The sequence below is a fragment of the Sesamum indicum genome, linkage group LG12 (assembly GCF_026168435.1).
Source record: "Sesamum indicum cultivar Baizhima isolate 11 linkage group LG12, ASM2616843v1, whole genome shotgun sequence".
NCBI lineage: Eukaryota > Viridiplantae > Streptophyta > Magnoliopsida > Lamiales > Pedaliaceae > Sesamum > Sesamum indicum.
In genome coordinates, this window is record NC_142668.1 from 8,975,550 (window position 1) to 8,989,155 (window position 13,606).

At 34.0% G+C, this 13,606-nt stretch overlaps 1 protein-coding gene across 1 annotated transcript; it reads left to right on the forward strand.

Moving 5' to 3' along the window:
* The first annotated feature begins 9,138 nt into the window (after positions 1 to 9,138).
* On the forward strand, positions 9,139 to 12,561 carry LOC105178605 (peroxidase 27). The gene is made up of 4 exons (XM_020699369.2): positions 9,139 to 9,425; positions 10,291 to 10,479; positions 11,499 to 11,664; positions 11,830 to 12,561. Exons 1-4 carry the CDS (start codon positions 9,216 to 9,218, stop codon positions 12,237 to 12,239), a joined length of 975 nt encoding a protein of 324 aa, XP_020555028.1. The 5' UTR covers positions 9,139 to 9,215; the 3' UTR covers positions 12,240 to 12,561.
* The last annotated feature ends 1,045 nt before the right edge of the window (positions 12,562 to 13,606 follow it).

A 13,606-nucleotide genomic window follows, 5' to 3' on the forward strand; every position in this document is an offset into this window, starting at 1 on the left:
GAATCGAGAAGAGAAAGAAAATAAATTTAGGTTTTAGGATAAGACTATAATCAACAATTGGGGGCATGTTTGAACTCTGATTGAAACACATGCTATAGGGTTGGAATCAGCGTAGGATGGCGAGTTTAGTGGTGGTACGCGTGGCCGGAGACGCGCCGGAAAAAAAATTCCGGCGACCGGCTTGGTGGTGGTGGGTGATGGTTAACTTTTTTTTTTTATCACGTCAGCATCCACATAGGATGCTACCTGTGTAGTAATGTCCATTTGTCGCCGAAACCCTAATCCCCAATTTGATTTGTCAATTTCCGATCACTTTTGGCCAGAAGGACCAAAATTGCTACAAATTTTAAACATAAAGGACTAAAATTGCCAGTCTCATAGCTAGGGGACCAATTTTGCCACCCCCCTAATATACAGGACTAATTTTGCAATTTTGCCTTTGCCAAAATATAGGACACATTTTGCGATAGGTGTTCCTCAAAAATGCCACAAAACTCGTGACTCATTTGAGATGGTATTTTCGACGGTGGTTGTCCCAAATTATGGGATGGGTTTGCGACAACATGTCCTGTCGCAAATTGAGATGGATTTTTGTAAGGAATGTCTTGTTTTTCAAAAGCCACAATATTTATATCTTTTTTATTCTTCGACAGATTGATCATCGCAAAATATTATTTTATTTTCTAAAATATAAGTATTAATTCTATTATTATTTCTAATTAAGTTGTATTTTTAAATTGAATGTAAAAGTTGAAAGGGTTGCAGTTAAACTAAATACATAATTAATAAATATAAAAATGTATTTATAAAAATACTGTATTATTAAAAAAAATATAACAAAATTTAGTATAATTTGATTTAAAAATTGAAAAAATACAAAAAGGAAAATCCTATTCTCTTGCGGCGTCCTCTTCTCGCTTTAGTCAGCTGACTGGTGACCCTAATCGAAGTCGTTCGTTGTGGCAAGGTCATCGGGTGAATGTTCGAGCGACTTTGGATACAGTGGGATGCCAAAATATCATCATGTGCTACATCATTACCTACATCTACTCAATCCACTGGTTGAGTCTGACGGTCTTGGAGCTTACTGCCAGTGGAGGCTACATGTTCCTCCACTATGCTGCCGTAATGGAGGATTGGGCCTTTGAGCGCAGATCGAGATTCAGCACATGTTCAAGCCACCTGTTGCACTGATCTACAGTTACTTTTCCATCATGGCGACTAAGGCTACTGAACATGCAGCCTTCTGCCTAGCCGCGGACCCTGGGTAGTGTGGTCCTCGAGTAGTTTCTGAAATATCTCCTTCAATAAAAAAGAATTAAAAAGAAAATAATTTATTTATTTATTGTTTAATTGAAAATGATACTTACGTACTTATGACAACTTGCTCCACCTCCGGCCACTCCAATTGACGTCCTCATTTTTATAGCATTTGTAGAAGACCTTCATCTACTTCGTTAGCTTACGAAGCTGGGACTCTTGTGGAAAAATTGAGATTCATTACCCCTGAAATTAATAATTAAATAGGTATTACTAATAAGTTCATTAGACTAAAGAAAGCTACATACCAACTTTTGTTTGTGCATCCCAATGGAGGATGACCCACTGTGGTAAACCATCGATCTTGATGCTGCATTTGCCACCTGTTCGCTTTATTCTTCATGAACTCCTACTTGAAGTTAAGGGAGGCGCAATACTCACACAAGTAGCGTCAGATCTCCTCAGTTAGCCACATAGGATTTTTCAAAGAAGTCCTTTTGGTACATAGCAAACGTAAGCATAGGTACAATCCTACCTGGTGGCTTGACAACTTCAGCATCTCAACGCATGCAACCCAAGTAGTACTTGAGCTGAAAGATAGAGCCATGTAAAAAAAATTAGTCCTGAATAATGAATTAAATTAAAAGTGATTGAAATAAAATTGGAAATAAAATAGATGGGAAAATAATTATCTTGAGCTGCTGGAACCCAAAATCCTCCTACACTTGGGGATTTGCTTGTATTTGGCCTAAGGCAGGGGGAAGTTGGTCGTGTTTGAAATACTCGATCACGTGCATAAACAGTTCATGATGTAAATTAATATTCAAGAAAAAAAATAAAATTTAGAATGAAACGATTTAAATGAGATTGTTTACATCGCATCGAGAGGATAAAGGATGCATGCACCGCTGGTGGTTGTGGTGGCGCAATGGAGGATAGGCTGGGGGATTAGTGAATGAAGCAAGAGGGGCAAATGACAGCCCAACATGCGATGTGCTAGCCGTTGCGAATGATGGAGTCAGCCTCATCATTTAAACCTATGGGCTCTGAGATGTTAAAGCGCCACATGAAGCTAGCTGAGGTGAGGGGATGGGACGTGTCGATGCTTTCACAGTATCAGAAGCATCAGCTAGGCCTACGTCCCCGGCCACGACTGGGGGGTGCTAGCTTAGAACCTTTTGTCATACCTAGTAACAATAATAACATTTATTAGTTTCATTTCGAGCCTATTTGTTTTTGTTTGTTTTGTTTGGTGATGTGGTCGAGGTTTTTACGAAGGGATAAAACTAGAAATTTTACATACAGCACAATTATGCACCAAGTGAAATACGATTTTCGAGGGAGGTCTATTTGCAAGAAAAAATTGTCACTATCAATGAATAGTGGTTGACATATTCCTCCAAGTGTCCTTGATGGATCAATTTTTCTATCTTATTTTTCAGGTAATGACATTCCTCTGTTGTATGTCCCCTGTCCTGGTAAAAATGACAATACTTCTCGGATTTAAGTCTCTTGGGATTATCTTTCATCTTTGTCGGCCATTGACTGATAAGCCCTTGTTGTTCTATCATCGTTAATATCTCCCCGCTAGGAGCGTTCAAGGGGGTATAGTGAGCTAACCCCGCCGGAGGTACATGTTTGCATTCCTCTTTCTTTTTCGGCTCCTTTTCCTCTTCCCGACCTTTCCTTTTGCCGTTAAAAAAAGGATCCAAAGGATTAGATTCCTCAATCCGAATGTATTTCTTTAAAATGAAATAATTTACCTCTCTGCCTAAAGAGGTAAATTAATTCATTTTGGAAAACGCATAAGGGTAAATTGGTCTATTTTTAAAAACACAGAGAGGTAAATTGTACTTTTTTTTATATGGGATAACTTGTTTATTTGCAAAATCACACACGAGAATTGCTTTCATTTTTTCCATAGTATTAATTTCAATATGGACCAAACCACTCATGTAAAATAACTAAATAAATAAATAATAATAATAACAATAATAAAGTGCATGATTTTTAAGACTAGACAAAAATGCAAATCCCCCACCCCACGTGGGATAAAAAATGTGAGTCAGCCTTTGAAAGTTAAAAGATTTTTCCCACTACCATTAAAACTTAACAAAAAAAGACTTTTGGGACTAACTTTGCAAATCTATTAATAATTTTGGGATAAAAAAGAATTCATAAATTATGGGACCAACAGAGCAAACCCCATTATTTGTGGGACTAAAAAAGCAATTTAGCCACCACTTTTTCTTAAAGTATTCAAATTGTTCATGGGCAGACACATGCTCGCAAATTTCGGATATAACTCCACAAAATATATATATATATATATATATATGCGAACAACCAATCCGTTTGTAACTGCTGTCGTCTTTCATTTGACTCTTACAACCTATTATTGGTGATGTTTCATAATTGATTAATTAGACTTTAACAACTTCTAACTAAATGCAAGTTGCATTAACTTGAAGTTAAATTGAAAGCTAATTGGGGGGTCGAATAGGAAGAAGCATTACAAATTTGCAACTCAACATTACCAAACATCATATGTAAATTTATTCCAGTCCATGCAGTTATTCAAATGAACTCTACTTTATATTGTATTGACTTTCCAGCTGCCACATGGAACTACGTGCCACCATGTATATGCATTTAACAATATTGTCAATGAAAAACCCAATCTGGAGGGCCTCATTATTTTCATAAAGATCACAGTCTATAGGCTCTTCTTGACACATTTCTCGCACGGTTTAATTGCTCTTTAAACTTTAGTGTGGGTCCTTTTGTATCTCTCCGGGTATGCCCGGAGTACTCTATAAATATTATTGGATGAATGAAAACTTAAAATTCACCAAAAAATATATATATATATTGTTTAGTTATACTTAGGTTGATTACACTTAATTAGACCCTTTAATTTTAGCAACTCCCAATGGCTTTTTTTTTTCAATTTTCTTTCTATTTTCTGATAATTGAAGACTGAAATATTTTAAAAAAAAAAAAAAAGAAGGTTCCGTGTAATATGAAGCGTTCTTTTAACGTTTTTAATAGTTTTTTCTTCGAATCTGACTGTCCCTTAATTTTTTTTCCTTTAGCTTCTGTTTTTCCCTTCCCTTATTCTTTTTCATTCTTGTTTAATATCTTTTCGGGAAAAGCATTATTTTAGTCCGCTAAGTATGCCTAATTCTAATTTTAGTCCGATAACTATGTCCAGTTTTGTTTAGATCCAGTAACTTACGAAATTGCTTACTTTTAGTCCTCTGGCAGATTTTCGGACAATTTTTCATTCAATACTCATCCAAATGCACATCAACCCCCCACATTCTTCTTTGGCAATAATTCTGGGATAATTACATGTGCCCTTCTACATGTTGGAGGGTCCTTCCAATATAAAAAACTACAACCTCCTCTCTACAACAACGAAAAAAAATTACTTCATGGAAATATTGCAGAAGTGGAGGGGAACATAACTAATAAAAAAAAATATAGAAACTTAAACTTACATTGTAGTCTCTACATTCATATCTCCTACAAGGATTCATCTCTGTCCATGACGTCCATAGAATGGCTCTTCTCCCATGATAGCAGTCAACGAGACCCATAACACTGCTCATCTTCGCTCGCTGGCTCAATTTTGCCTTCAATCGAGTATTTCCAACCAAATCAAAAAAAATTCACACAAGAACTAGGGTTCTTCAAAAGCATAATTGTGGGATTTTTAATCTAAACGTTGGGAACTGGCATTTCTTTTCAGTCAAGAAGCTATAAAGTGGTAGGTTTAGATGATGTGGTAGGCTAACGTGGTTAATTTTTACGACGTCAACCTACAACATATTATGACTTATCCCCCCCCCCTCCCCCCACTTTAGCACTATCTCCGAACACATAGGAAAAGGATAAAATGCATAAAACCCCCCTATGTTTTAAAAAGTTTGCAAAAAGTACCTCCTGTTTTCAAAATAGGCTAAAAGCTCCCATGTGTTTTGTAAACTCAGCTCAATCGCCCCCTCTCCGTTAAATCCAACTAACGGTGTTAATTTTTTAAAAAATGACCGTTATACCCTTACTTAATATATATTATTTCTTATTCTAATGACCGTTGGATTTTTTTGATCAAATATTGATCGTTAGATCTAATCAATTAATCTCAATCGTTAGATTTTGAAAAAATAAAAAGTCTAGATTCAACATATTATTTAATTTATGTTATATATAAATAATTTAAAATTTTAAAAATATATTATTATTATATATTAAAAAAATAACTAACTACCCCACCCACCCCCTCCCCCCCGCTGCCCCCCACCCCCTTTACCCCGGCTCCCCCCCCCCCCCCCACCACATCTCGTCGCCGGCGACGAGATTTCGATTAAATCATCATATCTCCATAAATTTTTTACCAAATTGAGTGAGACTGGTCTCGTTAGAATCGTCTTGAAGGACGAGTCTGATGGTGCTAGTTTGAGACCGAGATTCGATCGGACGGAGACGAATCGATGGAAAATATGTTCGGCGATCGTCGCTTGAGCCCACTCTCTATGATCGACGAAAACTCAAATTGAAGGTATGGAAATGTTCGTCTTGAAGAGAGGATTCTAATGGTACCATTGGTCGTCGGAAATTCGTCCGGACAGCGTCGGAAAATTGTCTCGAAGTTTCTGGCGGAAGTGGGCGAAATACCAGATTTTCTTTCTTTTTTTTTTTAATTTTTTAATTAATTTTAATTATATTAGTTAAAATATATTTTAGTAAATTAAGAATATTTTAGATAATTATAATAATTAAATATTTTTAAATTTAATATGCCAAAATTTAATTTATTTTTAAGATGAGAAATGACAAAAAGAATACACAAAACAAGCAAAAAAACCCCTTTGTGTGTTATATAGACCCATAGAGGGGTATTTTGGTCCAAAAAATCATTAAATATCAACCTAAATCGCAGAAAAAGACTACCAAACGCAGCAGGGGCGCGTCTTCTCCACTTTCCGTTAGTTGCTAACAGAATGGGGGTTTTTTGCTGACTAAAATAAAACATGAGGGGGTTTTAGCCTATTCTGAAAATAGGGAGATGCTTTTTGCAGACTTTTTAAAACACAGGGGGGTTTTATGCATTTTGTCCCATAGAAAAAGCCCCAATTTTAGGACATCACATGCAGTCCTCATGAGCAATTCAGGAGAAATTAGGCTCTTGGATTGTAATTGCCAAAAATTTAAAACAATTATCCCAAAATGCTATTTCTAGGAGACCTGGACTAATAGTGCCACCGTCCATACGATATTGGACCAAAGTTGCAATTTGCCCTTAATAATATATATTAAGTGAATAATTTTGATCTTGTTACTATATAATTATCAATATCAAAAAATATGTATAAGATTGTCACTAAATACAAAATTACTGACACATTTGTAGTGACAACATAAAATAGTGACAACTATTATTTGTTCTCACTAGATAGACACTATACACGAGTCACTAATTGTATTTAGTAACAACTTTGTGGATATTTTTTTGTCATTAATTCATATTAATAATAACTTTTACAAAATAATAATAATTATTAAAATCATAAAATTTCTTATTGTGACAAAATAAAGAGTCTTGATTTTTTTTATTACTTTCTTGTAGTGAAATTTTGCAAATTTATTATGGGAAAGAACAAAAAAACTATGATTTTTATATCGCATTCATCCCTTGAAGTGTGTAATGATTATTTTGAAGGGTTGAAAAATTAACAATTGCTCCTTTTCTTTTTTTTTTTTTTTTTTTTGGAGGGTGTAGGTATGTGTCTCAACTTATGGGAGTTGTTGTAATTTGTATATTATTTTTAATCATACTGAAATATTTAGTTGAATTGATGTATTCAAGGTCATGGTTTCGAGTTTGACCAGACGTATGATATGTGTCTCACCTTATGTGAGTTATTATAATTTATTTTATTGTTCTTAATCATACTGATCATATATTTAGTTGAATTGATGTATTGCTCGTTTTATCAAAATATTGAGGATTAAAGGCAATTTTCGTCTCCTAACTTCAAGCCATTCTCGCTTTAGTCCTCTAAGTTACTAGGGTTTCTGGTCCTGTAAAACTGAAAAAATCTCAATTTTAGTATAAATTTGGTCGGAAAGTTAAGTCCCTCACCGAAAAAAGTCACATGCCAGGTATGTGACTTTTTAAATTGGGGTTTGCATCGTGATTGGCTGAAAATAAAAGGCTTAAAGGCAATTTTCGTCCCGTAACTTCAGGCCATTCTCGTTTTAGTCCCCTAACTTCAGGTCATGTCTTGTACCACATCATTTTTTTCAGCCAATCACAATGCAAGCCCCAATTTAAAAAGTCACATGCCTGACATGTGATTTTTTCCGGCGAGTGACTCAACTTTCTGATCAAATTTGTACTAAAATTGAGATTTTTTCAGTTTTACGCGACCAAAATGGAACCCTAGTAACTTAGGGGACTAAAATGAGAATGGTCTGAAATTAGGGAACAAAAATTGCCTTTAAACCAAATATTGATGTAATTATGTCTATAATAATCATTTAGAGAAAAAGTACATTGCGATGAGAATAATTCAGTTAACAAATTCCCACAAGTCAATGTAATTTGTTGACTTTACTCGACATTCCTAAACTACATCATTTGATACAACTACCAATTATTGAGTTCTTAACAATTCAAACAAGGTATCGAAGATTCGAACTAACATGTTTGTCCCAAAATATGCAAGGTCAAACTTCTCCACTCGCCACTGGTTATTATTTTGTCATCACTTATGTTGCACTCACGAATTTGTGTGGAAATAGTTCATCGACTTTACATTATTTAAAAAAATTAAATTTAATTGAGCAAATTAATTAAGAAAAATTACATTTTACATTGCATAACTTGGGTGTTTCTGATTTTGCTCCCAATATTTTTTCATCACTTTTGCAATTTTCATTCCAAATCAACTTTCCGTTACTTCTTTGACATAACAACACGACACATTCTGCTAAGTGTTCTGATTGGCATGTTCTAATTCTATCAAAATATTAAGGTCAAATTACAACTGTCTATTTTGAGGTTTCATATAATTACGACTACCTTTTTATTATTTGAAAAATTATAAATACTCCCCTCAAATGAAAAATAATTATGTAGCCCCTAGACTAGCAAAGTGAATGTTACTATTTTATCCTCTTTGAATTTTCTTAAAACATAAAAAATTATTTGAAAAATAAAAATTTTAAAGGTGGGTGAAATAAATAATTTAGAAGGAATATTAGTTTATAAAAATATTTTAAAAATTATAAAATTATAATTTATAATTCAAAAGGAGATTTTGGTCAGTCACCATAGAAATTGAATGGAAACCTAATGAAATGGGCTCGTTGTTCAACGAAAGCTAAAATCAAGGGAACATTTGTAATTTTTCAAACAACGAGAAGATTTTTGTAATTATGTCAAATCTCAAAAAATGTGGTTGTAATTTACCCAAAATTAATGGAAAGTTCATGATTTTCAAACTTTCAACAAAATCTGTCATCAAATAGCGAAATTTCCAAAAATAAGAAATCGAAACACAAAATTCCACTTTTTAAAGGACAAAATCATCCAACATCTTATAATTATAGGACCAAAATTGCAATAAGCCCTTAAGTGTGCATGGTTGGTGAGGATTCAGTCTTCTGATTTTTTGTATTCAAAATATCCAACCATGCATAACAATAATTTATTTCATGAGAGAGAGAGAGAGAGATTAAATTATTCGAAGTCAACCCTAAGTTTGGAGCAATTTAATTATGAAAAATACTTCGCTGTAACATATATTCCTGAATACCACTACTCTGCCTTGACAACCTCGGAACAAACCCTCTTACTATATAAACAGACTCAAACCCTCTCCTGGGAAACAAACCAAAAGTCATACATTACATACATCAATCTTTGTAAGAACAAACATTATATTATGGCAATTGCAAAGCTTCTTTTGGTTTGCTCTCTGCTCTTCTTCATTCATCATCAGGCAAATGCACAGAACCTGCGGACGAATTTCTACAACAAGACGTGTCCGTCTTTGGAGTCCGTCGTGAAGAAGACGACGGCGCAGTTCATTTCTCGTGCACCTTCGCTTGCTGCTGCACTGCTGAGAATGCATTTCCATGATTGTTTCGTCAGGGTACGTAATTAATAGTGTCCATGAAATTATTAATGTGTCTTGTATGTATATAAATGTGCATGCATTAAAAGTTTATCGGGGTTAAATTGCTCTTGTAATTTTGGTATTTTTATATTTTTATCTTTTATCTTTTTAAGGTTGCAAAACAGCCCTGTAAATTTTTTAAAGGTCTAAATGCAATTTACCTTGTGATATGTGAAATGAACAAATAACCTTTGTGAAAAAAAAGAATTAGCAAATTACCCCGTAGTTTGAAAAATGAAGCAAATTATCCCCTATGCCGCTTCATTTTTCAATATACAGGGGGAATGTGCTAGTTTATTTTTTTACAAAGGGGTTTTTGCTCATTTCTCATATCACATGAGAGTACATTGCATTTTTTCCATATTTCACAATTTTGGTCCTTCCAATGCCGAATTTTGTAAAGTTGCCGGGATAAATCATGTGCCCTGCTATTTTGACATTTTTTTATTGGTTATCTTTCTAGAGGTTGCAAAATAATCCTGTAATTTTTTGATATTTCCCAATTTTCATCCTCCTAGTGCCGGATTTTGCTAAAATTGCCACAATAAATCATGTGCATGTCACGTCATTTTTTTTTATTTTTGTCCATGTTACGATTTTAACTATAGTCAAAATATTTGTAATTTGCCAAGCATGTGTCTTTTTATAATGAAATTGGCATTTGGAGGCAGAAATTGAACTAAATATGCTATATATTTTAATTATTATCATCAGTTGAGAAAATAAAACTGAAGTGGACTAAAAGTCTCATTTCATCAAAATTACAGGACGAAAAACCTATTTTTTCCAAGAATTTTTAGCATGCATGCCAATATAATTTGAAATCAAATCATATATATAGGGTTGTGACGGGTCCGTGCTTCTAAACTCTACGACAAGTAACTCAGCTGAGAAGGATGCATTCCCGAACCAAAGCCTGAGAGGGTTCCAAGTTATTGATGCTGTAAAAGCTGCAGTGGAGAAGACGTGTCCTGGAAGAGTCTCTTGTGCTGATATTCTGGCTTTGGTTGCCAGAGATGCAGTGTCACAGGTACCTGATTTAACAAAATTGCTGGTAAAATTACAGTTTGTCTTATAGAGTAGGGGTTCGTCACTTTTAGTATTTTATTTTACCATCTTATTAAAATAGTCTCAAGATTGGGAAAATTCAACAAATTTAGTCATCTGTTTTACGAGATTTTTTAAATGGTTCGAAAAGTTAAAAAATCGACGTATATAATTTTTGGCTTCACGGGATAATTTAGAGTTTTCTCAATTTTTGAAACCATTTTGAAAATTTCGTAAAATATAATAATAAATGTGTTGAATTGTTCCAATTTTGAGGCCATTAATTTTAAAAATCTCATAAAACAAAAGACTAAATATATTGAACTTCGCCCAAAATTATACATATATATACTTCGTCTCTTGCAGGAAAACTCTATGATCTGCTGCCCATCAAAGTCCGCTTAATTATAATTTTCATCCTATATATATGAAAATTTGGCAGTTTAGCCCCACACCAAGAAGATTTTAACAATTTAGTCCACTAGTTTTGTTCGGAATTTTTTAGAAAAAGAAATCAATTCTTTGCCCTCTCGTCACATGCACGTGGGCCGAAAAAATTAATAAATTTTTGGACTAAATTGACAAATTGATATTTTACAGGACCAAACAGGAGGAAAATTTTCAGCACAAATGAAGTCATATATTTTATTTTTGACTAACTTATTATAATAATAATCTTTCGACCATTCATATTATTTAATTTTAATTTTCAGAAAGAAAAAGGCTTAGATTGATTATTAAATAAAAGTAATTGAGTTAATTGATTAACTCACACGATTATATCAAAATCCAATTATATTAAGTAATATCGATTCAATCAACATCGAAATAAATTAAAATAAGCTCACAAACTCATGGAACATAAGATAAATATCAATATATTTGATAGTATTCGAATCTATATAATCTTGAACTTGTTTATGAAACCTCAATTTTACCCAATATTTATTGATATTATTGAGTAATTAACGTGTAGAGTGCTTTCTTGTACGTGTGTTACAGATAAATGGACCGTCTTGGGCGGTTCCCTTGGGACGACGAGATGGAAATGTGTCGACAGCCAATGAGGCTTTGGCCAATCTGCCGCCTCCCAACTTCAACATCACTCAGCTGATAGCATCATTCGCTGCAAAGGGTTTAACCGTTAAGGATCTCGTGGTCTTGTCAGGTAATAATCAAATATATAAATGAAAATAAGTCGTTTATATAATATAAGAAATAATTTATTTTTTTATGCGGACAAAGTTAACATGATATTATTAGGTGTGGTATATGTTGTCATCTGATCGTACAATTGCTTGGACGATAATTAACCTTACCTGCCATTTTTCAGGAGGTCATACGATCGGCGTCTCCCATTGCTCTAGCTTCACGAACCGCCTGTACAACTTCACAGGCAGGAACGATACGGACCCAAGCATGGATCCCAACTATGTAGCCGCATTGAGGAGGAGATGCCCGCCGGCTGACACGACTACCATCGTGCAGATGGACCCCGGCAGCTTCAAGAACTTCGACACTGATTATTACACACTTGTAAGGAAGAGAAGGGGACTTCTCCAGACAGATGCAGCTCTTCTCAACAACAATGTGACAAGTGCTTATGTACAGTTGCATTCAAGTTCATCAGGGGACTCCAGTTTCTTTAAGGACTTTGCTGAATCGATGGTGAAAATGGGGCAGATTGGAGTGTTGACTGGCAGTGCAGGTCAAATCAGGAGGATTTGTTCAGCTATTAATTAAAAAGTTCATTTTCTTGTCATATATGTTCATATTTCTCTATGTGAAAGTGCGGGAAATTCTAGTTTGAATCGGACGTTGATTCAACTCAAGACGGTTGTGTGATCGAGCAAATAGTAGTTGCATGCTTGTAACAGTATTTGTCGTGTGATTAGTTGGGTCTAACCAGATCCAATCTGAGGGGAGAAAAAAATCATGTAAGGTGCTTTTATGTATTCGTTTCCGCATTTGTGTCGTGTAATTTGATCCATTCTTTGGCGCAATTGTAAGTGAATAAAATCCTTGTTTTTTCTTAAATTTATGTAATAAAACATGTTTTCTATCATTTTCCCCTTTTCGGATTTCGTCTTCCTACCATTTCTTTTCTCGTTTAAGATAGAGTTATAGACAAATCAAGTCGAGTTGAATATATAGTTGTTTAAACTTATTTTAATAACTATCAAACTTGAAAAGTTACATTTGAGTTTGATTGCGTTAATAACCAAATCGACCTCAACGTTGAATGAATAAGAATCGAATTCGAGTAATCTGATATTTTGAAATATATTTATTATCTTTCAGTAATTGAATCGAGCTCGATTGGACTTTTAATACTTGTCAAACCAAAAATTAAGTTCAAAGTGTTTGTTAAATTAAAGAGTTGGACTTAAACGAGCTTTTAACGATCAATCTCACGTCAAACATCAAATAATTTGATCAATGTATTAGCCTACTTTAGGGATACTAGCTAGTGTTTAAATACTGTGATTAGATGTCTATTCACACAAATTTTGAGTCTGCAAAAATAAATTACGAGGCAAGAAAAAATATGAATAAATTTATTTATAAATTTAAATAAAAAAGAATTGCAATATTTAAAGTGAAGATTATCCCTGATTCTTTGCACAATCGCCCCCTTAATTTTTCTCATGTCTCATTTATTTATTCACATTTCTATTACTGTAACTTCTATTTTTCCTTGTTTTTTCATAGTCAGAAACCCCATTGCAAATTCTTGAGATGGAATTTCATGATCTGTCGCAAATCTTTGCAATGGCTTTGGGATGTCCATTGCAAAGTTTGATAATCTGATATTAGCCAAAATTTCCACTAATCTTTTGATTTATTGTAAATTTCTGATTGTATGTTGTGATTGTGTAAGGCCTTTATTGGAGTTTCAAATATCGAACAAATTCGAGTCCAAATTTTGTGATAACTTTGCAACGATACATGTTTGTTTGTAACTTTCATCTTTTGTAAGCTAATAGTTTGTACTATCTTTGTTTCAACAAAGGTTATGTTGTCAATTATCTCCAGTTAAGACGGCTGATCGTGTGCTACCTAAAAAAAATGAAAAAAATTTAGAGACCCCCTCTGTGATAATAGAAATG

What these genes read in the sequence shown, in the direction of transcription:
- LOC105178605 (XM_020699369.2), top strand. Translation starts at nt 9,216, where the DNA reads ATGGCAATTGCAAAGCTTCTTTTGGTTTGCTCTCTGCTCTTCTTCATT. An exon ending in CCAGAGATGCAGTGTCACAG is followed by an intron (nt 10,480 to 11,498) that starts GTACCTGATTTA and finishes CGTGTGTTACAG; the next exon opens with ATAAATGGACCGTCTTGGGC. An exon ending in GGATCTCGTGGTCTTGTCAG is followed by an intron (nt 11,665 to 11,829) that starts GTAATAATCAAA and finishes GCCATTTTTCAG; the next exon opens with GAGGTCATACGATCGGCGTC.